Source organism: Sander vitreus, chromosome 4, assembly GCF_031162955.1.
Source record: "Sander vitreus isolate 19-12246 chromosome 4, sanVit1, whole genome shotgun sequence".
Classification (NCBI taxonomy): Eukaryota; Metazoa; Chordata; class Actinopteri; order Perciformes; family Percidae; genus Sander; species Sander vitreus.
In genome coordinates this window covers 24,161,168-24,177,492 of record NC_135858.1, presented here as the reverse complement: position 1 = coordinate 24,177,492, position 16,325 = coordinate 24,161,168, and the positions used below count along the sequence as shown (strand labels likewise).

Here is a 16,325-nt window from a genome sequence, read left to right as displayed (position 1 = left end):
AGCTTCTTTTCTTTTCAAAACCTTTTTATTGAAATTTTCAGCAAAAGAATCCCAGGGTTGAATACAGACTGTTATAAAATACTAGGGCTGTCAAACAATTACATTTTCTTAAACGCGATTAATCGTTGAATTTCTATAGTTAATCACATGTTTTATCACATGATTCAAATTCTATTATTTTGCATTTCAGAACTGTGTTTAAGTACATATTAACAATGGAAAGCAATTCTTACCAGTGTATCTTGATTGGGAATCAAATGAATGCAAAGAAAATTACTTTATGAACTTGATTTTAAGATTTGTATTTGTTTATTGTATATTTAATCTAGTCACACATTTGAATCTAGAGTCAATATTAGGGTTGGGTATTGTTTGGTTTGGATACCGGTGCTAAAGCAGTACTTTTAAAACGGTACCGGTGCCTTAACGGTGCCTGAACCGATACTTTTTAAGAAAGTTACAAAAAAGAAAGGTACTAAACAGTTGGCGACTTCAAAGAATGGCTTGTTTATTGCTAAGGCCATATCGTCAAAATTAAATATTTAATAATAATGTAATCACTATAACAATAACTTATTTCACTAGTAAATAGCTGTTGAATGACAAAAACAACCACCAGATGGGAAAAGGGCATTTAACATCAACTTTGAATGCACCACGAGGCTGTAAATTACCAGTTTCATTGAACGCACCGTCTGTATTTTTCCGACAACAGCAGCTGCAGATTGTTACATACCGGTGTCGGAATCCTCTACAGTGAAATACAGACAAACTTTACACCGTTTAGCATTAGCTGTCAGCATTTAACCCTGTTTAATCCAGCTGCTAGGTAGCGGTAGGCTAACGTTAGCTGCTGTCGAGTATAGTGTTAACTAGCGTCACGTGCAGCGATGCCTGTAACGTCTGTTTCAGAGCATCAGAGCGAAGTACAGGCATATCAGTGGCACCAGAATGAGGTACCGAAATTCGCGTTGCTATTCCTGCAGGATGTGTTACGAGGAAGTACGGCAAAATAGTAGTCTGTTAGGCACGACGCAAAGCTGAGTGAAGTGAAAATAAATTAATAAATGGTGGCATGCGATTAATACGATTAAAAAAATGTAACGCATTATGCTCGGCCCTTAATCGCATCGCGATTAACGCGTTAATGCTGACAGCCCTATAAAATGCACACCAATGTAGTGTCATATAAAAATAACAATGACAATAATAACAGTAATAAAGTAAGGTAACCCTAGATTATCTAGTATAATGTAGGCACAATACAAAATAAAGAAATACAACTAAAGATGTAGTTATTTTCATGAAGTCAGGAGTTATTTTTCATGTCAAGGGTAGAGTTAGAATGCATGTCATGCTATGTCCTTTGGGTGTTATGAAAGTATGTCAAAAATGGTCCCCAGGTCTTAAAGAATTTCTTCTCAGAGCCACTGACTGAGAGGCTTATCATCTTCAAGTTAAGGCAGGACTTTATGACTTGGAGCTACTGACTGAACACTGATGTGTGGGCAGGGCAGCATCCTTCCATTTGAGGAAAAACTGCAAAAAAGGCAACCATGCGGCGCTCTGCAGATTGTCAGATGAAGATTGTCTTCCTCTGTAATGCCAAACAGAGCTATCAGAGAGTCCGGATCTAGAATCCGCTTTAAGATGTTGGATAGGGTATGAAAGACATCTCTCCAGAAATTGTGTAGCAACAAATGAGCTTGAAATACTATGGCACAGTCTAATAGGCCGTAGTTTGTAAAACGTCAGCGTTGCAATGTATGTTGAAATTAAGCCATACATAAACTAAGGGGTTAGACAGAGGTTGCATATAGAGAGGTTTCTTTCCAAAATGAGATTTTTTAAAAAGTGACATGAAAGTTCAACTCAGTTTTGGGAGGTGATTTATGGTGCTGATTGTGCTTGCCTGAGCTCTTCAGGCAGGTCGTTTCAAAGTGATTGATTGTTCCAAATGTTGGGGCCCCGGTGGCATAAGTCCAGTCACCTTTAGCCTCTATTATTCCACTCTGGACCAGTCAGGGAACTGCCTGAGGATCTGAGACTGCACACTGGCTGAAGGAGGGTCAAAACGTATGGAGGGAACTTTTGGCTCGACCTTGAAATAGATCAATATATTCTTAAAAATCAATTCTAAGCAAGTTACAAGTGGAGAAATGCCAGATATGGAATGATAAGATTGTTTGCTTGTATCAGCAAAAGGTAAACATTTTAAAGACTTAAGCATATTTTCTTGATGCCAAAATAAAGATAGAAAACAAAATGAATATGATATGAAAGCATTAATGGCTTTGTCTAGCCCAATACATTATATATAGTCAGTTTGGGAAATTGTTTGGAAAACATTACTCTGGAAAATTGAAAATATCTATATTGTTGGTACAGCAGTGGAAAAAACACTATATCTAAAGATAATAAAGCTCAGGTGGAAGCATGTGAAATTTTTTTTTTTATGTAGACAATGTTGTGTGTTAGAGGTATGCCCTGAGCTAATTAAATGGTGCGTTAATGATGCCAGCCCAGAATGTGAGCCGGTCAATTAAAACGGCATGTTTTACAGTGTCACTGGCAGCACTGAGATCTGAAGGGATTAAAGCTGAACTTTAACCCGCATCAGCTGCTAAAAGAGGGTCATTGGTAAATTTAATGAGGGCAGTCTCTTCATCGCACATATCTCGAAAACATCACTGGAATTGCTTCAAAAATGTTTTCAATCACAAAAGCAGTTCATTGACTTGAAACAACTTTCTGTGAAACCTTAGATAATAAGTGAAGCTTAGAAATTGGCCTGAAGCTGGGGGAATTTAACAGATCTGCTTGATTTTGAGAAGGATTTTCAAGAACTGCAGAGGAAAACAGAAGGCACATGCCAATTCCAGAGAGCTATTAGTTATTGATAAAGTGATCCGTAGAGCCGTAGTGACAAAGAACTGAAAGAAGTTTTATGAATTTCATATTAACCTCATCAAGGGAGCAAGTTATTGGTTTCGTATGAAAAACAGTTTCTGGTAGATATGCAGAAAACATGGCTGAAAAACTTCCCTGGCATGCCTTTAGTGTCACTACTTTAGCAATTGTCGCGGCAAAGCAGCTGTTACAAGCATAAGGTAAAGAGCAGACAGGTAAACATATGGAAGGGAGGAGGTAAATATGTGAAGAATACTGTAGCAGCTAATGAATAAGAGTCAGACATACAGATATACTTATGTAGGTTAACACCGCGGAGACCATCTGTATATTTATGTTATTACACAAGTTAAGACTCCATAAGATTCACAACATCTGGATGTTTAAAATGACAGAATAGTAATTCTACCACATTTCTGAGTGTAAAATATTGACTCTCGATTCTGCTGAGAGCTTCAAAATCCACATTTGTTATTAATCATGCAGCAGACACTGTGAGCCATTGCATCATTAAATATGTGTATCGTGTGGGTACCGTATGGGCTGTGACGTGTGTAATATTGACTGATTTGATTTCATCTGTAGGTGTGCAAAGTGCTGAACACAACCACCATCAGCTGCTTCGCCCCCTCTCTGAAGGCGGAGTACACTGCAGACCCGGAGACGATCAAACACGTGGACGAGTTTGGCTTTGTCTTCAACAACGTCCAAGCTCTCCTCACTTACAACAACACAAGCTTTGTGTACTACCCCAACCCTTACCTGGAACCCCTCAGTCTATCAGGTGTTCTGGAGCAGAAACCAGGTGCTCCCATCATACTCAAAGTACGTCTGACCTGCTACTGCGATTATGGTTTATTTTTTTTGATTTCACTGCAATAGACAGAGAGGAAATTCTAATACTATCTGGCGTTGACAGTGACGTAAGAATATGAAATACATACAAGCTAGTCTAATGCCTCACTGCTGTCCCTTCAACCGTGAATACATCTGATAAGACAATCTGCTACACGTAATATTTCTTAACATACGTTTATGAAATTAATTGAAATGCTTTACTACAAACGCTGTAAACAAACGAAACAATAGTGGACTCATGTTTTTCATTTTTTCTGAAAAACTGAACTCCTGTCACAAAGAGAACATGGCTACTTCTTTTAGTTTCTGGAATAGAATTTTTCCATCTGCCTTTCACTTTTACGCCATGTGCAATTGCCTTCACCTCTGTGTGCCGTGGAGGAACAGCATGGCAGAATGCTTTGCATCCTGAAGCAATCTGCCTTTGTGAGGTAAAATAATTTAGCTGATTTCCTCCAGAATATGAGTCAATGGCTCACAGTGTTCTCCAAGAAGGTTGATTAAAGTAATTATACTAATGCCCCCAAATTGCACGGTAATAATCTATTGAGTTTAAAATGCAATGATCAGCAAGAAATGATGCTACGAAAGTGAAACTTCATAGAAAAAACAGAGGGAATTGCAACGGGGTGATTGTCTACTACATAGTTACTGTACAGTGGATACAATTTAAAAAAATAAAAATAAAAAAAAATAAAAACTTTGTTAGGTTTACTTTTAGTCGTGTAAGAAAAAAAGTTTTACGTTTGATATATTGTTATGTTCTGCAGTTTTGTACAATGCTTCTCTAACCGTGTTGCAGGGACGTAACCTGGTGCCATCTGCATCTGGCGGAGCCCGGCTGAATTACACGGTGCTGATCGGAGATACGCCCTGTTCTCTCACTGTTTCTGACACTCAGTTACTCTGCGAGCCACCAAACCTCACCGGGCAGCACAAAGTCCTGGTCAGTCTAAAAACGTTTCTGCCTATCCGGCAGTTTTCTGTCAGTCTGTGCATCTGATCGCCTGTCTGAGTGGATGTGGGTCACTGTCTGTACGTCACTGTGTTTGTGGGTCACTGACAGGCTTTCAGTTAGTTGCTGGCTTTTCTGTCATTGTCTGTCACTCATGGTCTGGTGGGTTCCCAATTACAGCACATTGCTCTGCAGAATTACTGACAGGCAATCTTGCAAATAACGAGGGATAGCTATAAAAAGAAAGCTGGTGTGCCTGGAACTTTCAGGAATTGTTTTCTTCAAAGGCGTCCGTTCAGGAAAATGGTCCACATCTCTATTGTATTTGCCAATTATCTTCTTCAGCAACGATGTATTGAATTCAGGCCAGCCTTTTCATTCCTTTTTTTCTTTGTAATTTGAGCATTTTCAACACTGTTTTGGGCTTATTACTGTACTTACGCCTGTATTTATATTATTGTTCAGGTCCAAGTAGGAGGACTCCACATCTCTCCAGGAGAAGTTCACATCCGGTCCGACAGCCTGCTCACCCTTCCTGCTATCTTCAGCATCACAGCTGGAGGAGGGCTGCTCCTCATCATCGTCATTATAGTCCTACTGGCCTACAGACGGAAGTCGCATGAGAACGACCTCACTCTGAAGCGCCTGCAGATGCAGATGGACAATCTGGAGTCCCGAGTGGCTCTGGAGTGCAAGGAAGGTAAGTGAGACTGATCCGAGGGATCGTAAATCCTGTTTTCTTAAAAGTCACACTCTCAAAAGAACGTCGGATTTGTAGTTGCATTATTTTGGCTGATGTTTGATTTATCTGAATGAAGGTTTATTTACTTATATACATGTATATCGGCTGGGGAATGATTAAATGGTCATTAATTATAGCTTGAAAATAACACACCTAGCTACGTTTTGGATACCTGTATTTTGAGTTGCAATAAGGTAACAAAGTTAATTGAAAATGAACAACCCCACGATGAAATATACAGTATACTGTAAGATACATTATGTACTGTACAATTACTACAGACGTGGATCCAAAAATGACTGGACGCTCTCTTTGTCATCATTTTACTGTTTTCCAACGGTTTCACCATTTCAATCAGAAACAGTTGAGAAAGGGAACATCATCTTTTAGGTTTACTGTGGTGACACAATTGTAGGCAAAATGTTTAAGGCGCACCTGTGTCCCATGCAGCCTTTGCAGAGCTGCAGACAGACATCAACGAGTTAACGAGCGATCTGGACAGAGCTGGCATCCCCTACCTGGACTATCGCACCTACGCCATGAGGGTTCTCTTCCCTGGCATTGATGATCACCCTGTGCTCAGAGAGCTGGAGGTAAGGCAACCTCTGAAGCAGGGTTGCATTACTTGAATCCAGCTTCAACCATTTTTCTGACATCTTGACCTTAGGGCTCTAGTATACTCCAAAATAGATTGATTTGGGGCTTGTTGGCGAGTGCTGTCAAACTGCTGTCGAGCAGAGCAATGTGAGCAAATGTCAGTCTTTGCTTGTTTGTTTGTTTGATGGGTCTTCCAGAGCTTGTGGGTTAGTTTGCCACGTCCCTTAGTATCAGTCACGCACCTATTTTGAGTCAAACTTTTCTTAGTCTCTGACTCTTAACTTTTACATTCAAAACTTTCTAACAAAATTATTTGTCTACACCTGATCTTACACAGTGTATTTTCTTCATCACAAACTTTACATCAGGATAGTATTAGGTGTTTGTCAAATGTTTATGTATTCCTTTGCATCAATAAGCTGGATGTTGAAGGATGAAGGATCTACATTTTTAGTTCATGAAATTCCCTAAGCATTCTTTTTTTTACATTTGTGCTGTGGTGTCCATTGCCTATTTTGTACTGGTCATAGGTAGGATTTGTTTTATTCTCATTTTGGTCTCACCCTCACCTAGATCCCTATGGATTGCATCTTGTCTCAAACTCAAGAGGACCTGGTTTTAAAAGGATCTTTGACACGGCTGAGATTGTTTTTACATTTTAAGGGATTAATTCTGTATCACTCTATAACTAATTTTAAAGAAACTCTGATGATAAACCATTTGCCTTTGCATTAAGTGTAGAACAACTTCTCTCTGATTGTATCCTGACTCATCAAAATAACAGGCCCTGTATTTGTTGCAGAAGAACTAAGCATACGCATAGTTTATGTGTTTTCTTGATAAACATCTTGATGAATTTAGAAGCAATCAACCAACTGCGTCCTGGTGGGGATGGATGTGTTAGCGATAAGCCTGTAACCACACCAGTGGTTCTGTTTTTCACTTATGCCTTGAGATTATTTATTCTGTCTTTATGTTCCTCCATCTATGTTATGACTTTTCCGATCCCTGAGTGAGCATTATCTAATGAGCACGTGCATCTTTGTGTGCATGATGCATGTAGGTGCCGGGGAGTGGACAGGCGAATGTGGAGAAAGCCTTGAAGCAGTTTGCTCAGCTGGTGAATAACAAGGTTTTCCTGCTGACATTCATCCGTACACTGGAGCTGCAGCGCTCCTTCTCCATGCGGGACCGCGGCTACGTCGCCTCGCTCATCATGACCGCTCTGCAGGGGCGGCTGGAGTACGCCACAGACATCCTCAAACACCTGCTCTCAGATCTTATAGAGCGCAACCTGGAGAGCAAGAACCACCCCAAACTACTCCTCCGCAGGTAAACCAGTAGTTTCACACGGTTGTGTTATACAGTACTTTTGGGAAAAATGCCTTGGTGTTATATTCATCAACAAAGGGTTACAGTTATGTCACTCAGGAAGCTCAGGTTTAGGCATTTAGCAGAGACACTCACAAGTCTATGAGCTAGAGTCCAAGTCAAGTCTCACTTCTCTGAGCTAGAGTCCAAGTCAAGTCTCAAGTCTCTGAGATAGAGTCCAAGTCTTAAGTCTCTGAGCTAGAGTCCAAGTCAAGCCTCAAGTCTCTGAGCTAGAGTACAATCAAGTCTCTCGTGGTTATGAGTGTTGTATCACCTTCTGCATTCCATCCCAGGCTGCTTAGAACACTACATAGCTATATATAAGGAATTCAAAGCATTGCATCCAGTGGGACATAAATGATTACGTAAATCTACTATCACAAGTTTGGCAAACAAATGCCCATTCATCTTTTCATAACATCTAGTGAACGACTCCCGTAGGTCACAGCTAAAGAAGCAAGAAGCAAGCTAACGTTAGATGGCTAATGCTGCGCTAAACATGTTTGCTAACCTATTAGGGTGCGTTTTCAAGTGCCAGGTAAAATCAGATGTGGTTGAGCCAGAAACCTTTATCTTGATCCCACATATTTGGCATTCTGCGCTTCTTTTGTTTGGGCCTAGTTGTCTGGAGTTCTTAAAACTAGGGCTGTCAAAATAACGCATTAATTTCGATTAATTAATCTGAGAAAAAATAACGCGTTAAAAAAAATAACGCAGATTAATCCATTCCATATTGACGTTTGACCCAGAGCCGTTCTAGCCACCATTCAACTGTAAAATGAAGGAGGGAGACGAGAATGTGAGACGAGAATGTGCTGCCTGGATCATTAATTGGAACATTTACTTGTAAAAATCTTCTTCATGGCTACTGAAATCTGGTGCCACTGATATGTCTGCACTTCTCTCTGATGCTCTGAAGACGATACAGGTAACACAAACACCGCTGCACGTGACGCTAGTTAACACTATACTCGACAGCGGCTAACGTTAGCCTACCGCTAGCTAGTAGCTGGATTAAACACGGTTAAAATGCTGACAGCTAACGCTAAACGGTGTAAAGTTTGACTGTGTTTTACTGTAGAGGATTCAACACCGGTATGTAACAATATGCAGCTGCCATCGGAGAAACAACACAGACGGTGCGTTCAGTGAAACTGGTAAACTACAGGCTCATGGTGCATTTGAAGTTATTGTAAATGTCCATTTCCCAACTGGTGGTTGTTTTTGTCATTCAACAGCAATTTACTAGTGAAATAAGTTATTGTTATTGTTATACATTATTATTAAATCATTTAATTTTGACCATATGGCCTTAGCAATAAACAAACCGTTCTTTAATGCCACCAACTGTTGTTTAGTACCCTTTTTTTTCTTTTCTTTTTTTACTTTCTTAAAAAGTATCAGTTCAGGCACCGTTAATTATGTATGCGATTAATTTTGATTAATTAATCACAGAGTATGTAATTAATTAGATTACATTTTTTAATCGATTGACAGCCCTACTTAAAACCAAAGCTTCTGATGAAGGCACAGCAGCTGCCGCTGCGGTCAACATGTTTGTTGTCCTCTCTCACGCAGCAGATACGTTACGTGTTCCATAGGTAGGTTATAGTTTACACAGGGAGGGAAATAACATTCAGCTCATCAGACGTTTCCTAAAAATAAAGATTGAGTCCCGTATCTCAAGTCTGAAGTCTTTTGAGGACGAGTCTCAAGTCAAGTCTATGTGACTCGAGTCTCAAACTTGAGTCCCCATCTCTGACATCTAGGCATCTTAGTTGCAGTTGCTAAGAATAATATCACTGTTTTTTTTTTTTAAATAACACTCACTTGGAGGGTAAGCACATTAAGCACATTATTGGTAAGAAGTTTGACAAGTCATGTATGTCACACAAACATTTCCTTGTAAATTTCAGGTACTTAAACCCGACAATTTCTTTCTCACTTTCTCTGTCCATATTTTCCACTGTGAGCAAACTGGAGGCCTTCTCTGTCACGAAGCTGACCAGTTCTAATCAGCGCTGCTTATCTTTTGGCATGGATAATTCCTTTGTGCACTGTTCTTTCCAGCCCAGTAACAGCACTTGTGATGGATGAGTAAGTAGGCCAGCGAAGGAAAGCCCACCTCTGTTCAGCTTTGCTTTGTGCAACGGCGTGAAACACCCACTACGAGTCTGAGAAACAGGGTGCCTGAGCAGACAGGTGAAAGACAGGAGAGGTAATAGCGATAGAGAGTGGGAGGGACCGGCAGAGGAAGAGAACCTAATGGGGAAGAGTGAGTGCAGCAGCGGCACAGTCGTTGTCAGTCTGACTTATCTTCTGTGTGCCACTCATGAAACATTCAGCTGTAGCTCACGTTTCTTTCTCCATCACCTCTCCGGTCCTCTTTTCTCTCGCCTCTCCCCCTTTCCTCCACCTCTGCTTATCTGTCGATTGTTTTCCCAGTGCTGAGACTGGCCTACTGAATGTTTCATGAGTTTTTTTTTTTTTTTTCTTTTATGAAAAAGAGGGCTCTCTCAATCTGAAGCACACTCATTAAATATAAGGATGAGTTCACATGGGAGCCGGTACAACAAGAACTTGTTAGCCCTAACATGCTGCTCTTGCTGAAACCTTTAATGGGATGCCGTCAACAGTCGGGTCAATACAGGTTAGGGTTGAAATGCAGGTAAGGACCGAAAACAAGTGACAGACAGACTGCACGTTAGGCATGGAGAGACGTGTGGCTATAAAACTGCAGGCTTTGGATTACATTTTGATTAGAAAGAGCTTACACGCCATTTAACGGTTCGGTTACATGATTTAAAGGATTTGCTACAGTAAACCATGAAATCTAAAGTAGCCAAGTGCAGACACAGCGAGGAAGAAACAGTAAAAGGACTTGAAGTGGACATCTAAGTTGTGTCTGCACAATTATGTCATGACCCAAATATGTTCTCTGCACTAGCAGCACTCACAGTATATCAGAGTATGTATCCTTTGAGACAGAGCATCTGAGTAAGGATGGTGTTTCTCTGTAAACTCTGTCAAGTTTATTTGGATCCAACAATGTCAGCCTCTTCTACGTCTTAAATTATAAAAGAATAATCAGAGCACTCCAGCTCTCTGTGGGACGCCTCTTGCTAACAAATGAGTGTGCTTTCTTCTTGTCTTGCAGAACAGAGTCGGTGGCCGAGAAGATGCTGACAAATTGGTTTGCCTTCTTGCTACACAAATTTCTCAAGGTAAAATGATCGCTATAGGCGTCAATGTAACATTCTAAAAGGTGTACGATGACAATGCTTCTTAAAATTATAAGCATCGATTTTGAAATGACTGCTGTGTAAGTTTATATGTAGCGGCCATTTTAATGGTGTGGTATTGATGAGTTTTATGGACATTGTGGAGGGATAATCATTACCTCTGGGGTCAAACATATCTCCAGCTTGTAATTCATAAGGAGAGAAAGCTCTGTGTTATCATGTTTGATGTGTCATGCTCTAGTTAATAAGTCTCATCGTCTGCGCTGATGAATACAGATCTCTGTCCTTGCCTTCCCTTCCTTCCTATGTCTTATTTTCCTTTCTCCCACCTTTCACTCTAATCCCTGGGTTCCCTTCCAAAACAAAGGAGTGTGCTGGCGAGCCTCTCTTCATGCTGTTCTGTGCCATTAAACAGCAAATGGAGAAGGGACCCATAGACTCCATCACTGGAGAGGCACGCTATTCCCTCAGTGAGGACAAGCTCATCCGACAGCAGATTGAATACAAGACGCTGGTGAGTCATAAAGACATTGACAAAAAAAGAAGTCCCAAATATTGTCTGTGTTCATCTTTGTACATCTCTTGGCAAAAAGCCTTGACAGTTTCACAGAAATGTGGCATGTGTTGTGAAAGTAATTGTATGAATGGTTTGAATATTTGGGGAGTTTCAATAACCTGACAGCAGAGGGCAACTAATCTTGCATAGCCAGATGTCCATCTCATCAGGCTTAAGGAGATCTAGTCAAAGTTTCTTCAAAACAAATTGAGAAAATAAGACCTAAGAACGTTGACACAGCCATTCAATTAGCTGGGAGTTTAACCCCAGCTTCATTTTCTTATTTGCGTAACAGCATGGCTGTCCGCATTATTCAAAACAACTCCCTGTTCACTGCAGTCCTTGTCACAGCTAACTCCAACTGTTGGTTTGTAGAGGAAGAAGACACATATGTATCCTCTCCTAGCTTAACTGGAAGGGCAAGGAGGAGGATCATGCTTTTGCCTCGACATCTCAAACGTTTGGGCTTAGGCAGAATGAACTTTGTCAAGGCTGCCCAAATTAGCGGAGAAATAATTAAATGGAAGGAACATATATACATTTGTCATGTAGTAGGGCCACCTGTATACACAACAAGTGCCTCTATTTTACCTTTCCATTAAAATGAAGCCAGCTGGGTTCCTCCACCAGCCCGTCAGAATAAGTTCTCCCTAAGGATTTTGCTCCAACACAGAAACAGCCAGCGACAGGATGACATCTTTCTGATATCCATGTCGGAGAGTCTGAGAGTCTGAGTCTCATTACTTGTCTAATGCTCCTGCTGGAGCTGCACAGCCACATCCTCGAGGTGTGAAATTACATTTCTGGCCAAGATACACTCCACCAGGACAGTTTGGTGAGGAGCATGAAATAAAAGGCAACACCTTTCTTTTTGCCTCTCTTTCTCTTACTTTCCCCTACCCCCTCCTCTCTCCCTCTTTCTCTATCCGGTATCCCCAGACACTGAGCTGTGTAAACCCAGACAATGAGAATATCCCAGAAATCCCTGTCAAGGTGCTCAACTGTGACACCATTACCCAGGTAAAGGAGAAGATCCTGGATGCGGTGTATAAGAACATGCCCTGCTCACAGCGACCACGTGCTGCAGACATGGATCTCGGTAAGGCTGCAATCCTGCTGTGAAAGACTCGTTTCTAGGGCTGGGTATCATTCATATCGTTCCTGAACAAACCAATTTTATATATATATATATATATATATATGAAATAAAATACATAAAATTGTTATGTATGTATATGTATATATTTTTATTTTATAAAATTCATTTTAACAAAAAGAAATTACAACATTACACATTATGGAACAAATCTTTATTTTAATTGTTCAGCTTCTTTACACCTCTGTGACGCACACTGTAGTCAAGCCTCTCAAAATACAACACACAGACAACTGAGCCCCGTCTGCGCTTAAAGGTCCAATGACATGCTGCTTTTTGAAGATTTTTTTTTTTGGGCTTTTCCGCCTTTATTTGATAGGACAGCTAGGTGAGAAAGTAGAGAGAGAGGGGGAAGACATGCAGGAAATCGTCTCAGGTCGGATTCGAACACTGAAACTCTGCGTCGAGGCATAAGCCAGTCCCTCCAGGATTTCGCGGCCTTTTTTTGAGATTGTTGCGGCCCAAAATGCCTGATTTCGCGGGAGCTTTTGTAAAAAATTGCGATAAAAGTTGCGATGTCTTTTGTATGTTTGTTGCAATGAAGTTGCGGGACACAGCAAAAGTTGCAGAAAAAAGCTGCTTTTTTTTTGTATAGTTCTTTAAAAATAAAAATGAAACTTGTTTCGGGGAGAATAAAACTACTCTGGGCTAGGAACCTTACCAAAAAGGCTCAGGATGCTGCAAATGTTGGTATAATATAAATGGCTGGTGGATTTAAGACAAAAAATAATAATTTATTGAATGAATCAAATATGAACATATCTGTCAGTGGCTTGTTGATCTTTACATTGTTAGTTCATTTCCTATCCTGGCCTGGGACACACATTCGGTGTACACAAGTACTTATTGAACTTTAACTTATCATTCCACTTACATTAACGAGCGTAGCTGTCATCAATTTAGGTCATCGTGTCGTCTCATCTACGGTTTTTTCCTGCATCCACTGTGTGTGTGTGTTTGTGTGTGTGTGCGCGTCAGTAGCGGGGGGAACTGTATGAGCAGCAGCCCCGCCCCCGCCCGCTCCAGACAGCCGACAGGATTGAAACAGCAGCCGCTGACTTAAGAGTGAAAAATCGTTACAGCGTAAATTGATGTTAAAATGTATACAGGTTGGCAGGACGGTCTGAAGTGTTTTGCACGGTCTTTCGCTGTACGTTTTGTTGGTAAATGTGAGATGTTCCGAGTCTCGTCTTCATATCGGAAACAAGCTCTCTCTCACTCCCGCTTGGTCAGTGGCACTCAGACGTAAAGTCTGGCACGTGGGACTGCTGGGATTGGTTGAAGTCGTGGGAAACTCCGGTTATTGGTCAAATTTGCGGGAAAAGTTGCGGTGATTGGTCAAAATTGCGAGTCGCACCAAAGTCACGGTGATTGGTTGAATTTGCTTGAATTGGCGCGATCGCGACATCGCGAAATCCTGAAGGGACTGATAAGCCTCTCAGTATACGTGCACCTGCTCTACCCACTGAGCCAACCCGGCCACGACATTATGCTTTTTGGATGTTTTTATATAGGCCTTAGTGGTCCCCTAATACTGTATCTGAAGTCTCTTTCCCGAAATTCAGCCTTGGTGCAGAATTACAGCCACTAGAGCCAGTCCCACAATGAGCTTTCCTTAGTATGTGCCATTTCTGTGTCTGTAGCTTTAAATGCTATTGAGGAGGAGGGGGGGGGGCAAGTTGAAGGGTGGGGGTGTGGCCTTGACCAACTGCCATGCTTCGCTCGTTTGCAAGCCATGATGTCTCTCTCTTTCTCATGGGTGGGCCAAATTCTCTGGGCGGGCAAAGCAGAGAAAGGGGAGGTAACCTTAACCCGTATGACGACATATAGGGAAGATTCCAGATCGGCCCATCTGAGCTTACTTTTTCTCAAAGGCGGAGCAGGATACCCAGGGCTCGGTTTACACCTATCGCCATTTCTAGCCACTGGGGGACCATAGGCAGGCCGGGGGAACTCATATTAATGTTAAAAAACCTCATAAAATTTTCATGCCATGGGACCTTTAAGGTAGAGTTTGTCCTGCATGCTTTTACCACATGTAGACAGCTAATCACCAGCATTATTAGATCTTGTTAGAAGTATACTGCATGCTTCCTATCTCACTGTCACTGAGAATTACTACTTAGGTATTAGAATTTGGTATTGAATGACAAGGCATTTTTTGATACTCGATATATGGAGGCAATTTGATTGGTGCCTAAAAGTATCGAAGTTCGGTGCCCAGCCCTACTCATTTCATAATGCTGTCTTGTATATTAGAGACAGAAGCCATGGCACATGATATGCTGGAATAATGACAGGATGGAAGAATACAGCTTAGAGTGGGTGTGTCAGGGAGTTATCACAGTTGTTTGACTAAAGATGTATGCCATCAGCAAAGAGCTCAAAAATTAGTTTCTGGAAGAAAACCTCCTCCCCAAACCGGTTTACAGCCCTAGCCAGAGCAACACTCAACAACACTGACATTAAACCTTACTGACAGCTCACCTACACTTAGGCTTACGCCCACAATGTGTCATCCAGTACTGAATGACTTGGCACAAATCCAGCTGACACGCACCTTCAAAAGGCGGCAAATAAAGTAGGTAGTGGCTGATACTGCCTTGGGTTTGTAGTTATACACCTTAAGGGGCTTTTACAGGTTAGGGATTTGGAGAGGATCAGTTTCTCCTTGTTGCTTTGGGCAGCTTTAATCTCTGTGGAGACAGTGTCATTTGTGTTTTGTTCGTAGAATCATAATCACTTGAATCACATCACAATGTACAGGAAGATGTCTTGGTAACACTTTGGCTGCTTGGCTTGACAACAAGAGTTTCAGGGAACAAACTAACAGTGCACAAGGATAACATGACCTCACCTGCAGCGCAAAAGGGACAGTGCAAGACAACGATGGGCATTAGACAATATGTAACTGCCATGCACTTGGGATACAAACATTCCCCAAAACGACATGTGTCATACATTCACTATTGATTGCATTTTCCTTCAGAGTGGCGGCAGGGCAGAACAGCTCGTGTGGTCCTGCAGGATGAGGACATCACCACTAAGATAGAGAGTGACTGGAAGAGACTCAACACACTCATGCACTACCAGGTATGTTAATAATATTAATACTAGGGCTGCAACTAACTTTTTTTTTTTTTTTTTTACTAACAATGAAATCTGCTGATTATCTTCTTGATAAGTAGATCAATTGTTTTGTCTACAACAAACAGAAAAGAGTGAAAAATGCCCATCACAATTTCCCAGAGCCAAAGGGGACATACTTAAATTGCTCCTGTTGTCCAACTAATTTTCAAGAATCCAAAGATATTCAATTTACAATTATATAAAAAGCAGAAAATACATTTAGGAAGTTGGTACTAGCAAATGCTAGGCATGTTAGTTTGAGAAGTGACTCAAACATTAATAAATAATAAGAAAATAGTTGCAGATTAATCTTCTGTCAATCAAAATATTTTTGGATATCTTGGGTTTGGTGTAGGCCTAAGACTATGAGCATCTTCCAGTGTGATTTACTTATTTTGAAAATGTGTATTAAGCAATCATATTTGTCTTTGCCGATTGCGATGACGCACCCACAAAGGGGACATCATTTCTGTTACGCACACACACACACACACACGTAGCTACTACAAGTCCTCATACAGTATGATTATAACTCTGTATATTTCTCAGTTTATCACTGAAGTGTATGAACTAGACTGCAGACAACAGAGTGACAGCTGTCTCATGTGAACCTCTAGGGGTTAATCCACATTGGTAGCTCTCCGCACGTCTCCTATATTAAATAGCTGTATCCTCACTGTCCTGCAATATTATAAACTATAATAACCTGTTTATGGGTCACATCTCTCACCCACAAGTTTGCAGTCTGTTGTAGTGTAAAACATTCTAAAATGAGAGTAAAATGTAGTTAACAGTTATTAAATATAAAT

General features: G+C 40.9%; 1 protein-coding gene across 1 annotated transcript in view; it reads left to right on the top strand.

Moving 5' to 3' along the window:
• LOC144517187 (plexin-A2-like) overlaps positions 1-16,325 on the top strand; it is a 93,452-nt gene that overhangs the window by 67,880 nt on the left and 9,247 nt on the right. Inside the window, exons 18-26 of the mRNA XM_078249109.1 lie at positions 3,496-3,735; positions 4,571-4,714; positions 5,189-5,423; positions 5,916-6,058; positions 7,126-7,394; positions 10,591-10,657; positions 11,043-11,189; positions 12,171-12,330; positions 15,377-15,480. Coding sequence (XP_078105235.1) covers positions 3,496-3,735; positions 4,571-4,714; positions 5,189-5,423; positions 5,916-6,058; positions 7,126-7,394; positions 10,591-10,657; positions 11,043-11,189; positions 12,171-12,330; positions 15,377-15,480 — 1,509 coding nt within the window. The remainder of the gene's footprint in view (positions 1-3,495; positions 3,736-4,570; positions 4,715-5,188; positions 5,424-5,915; positions 6,059-7,125; positions 7,395-10,590; positions 10,658-11,042; positions 11,190-12,170; positions 12,331-15,376; positions 15,481-16,325) is intronic.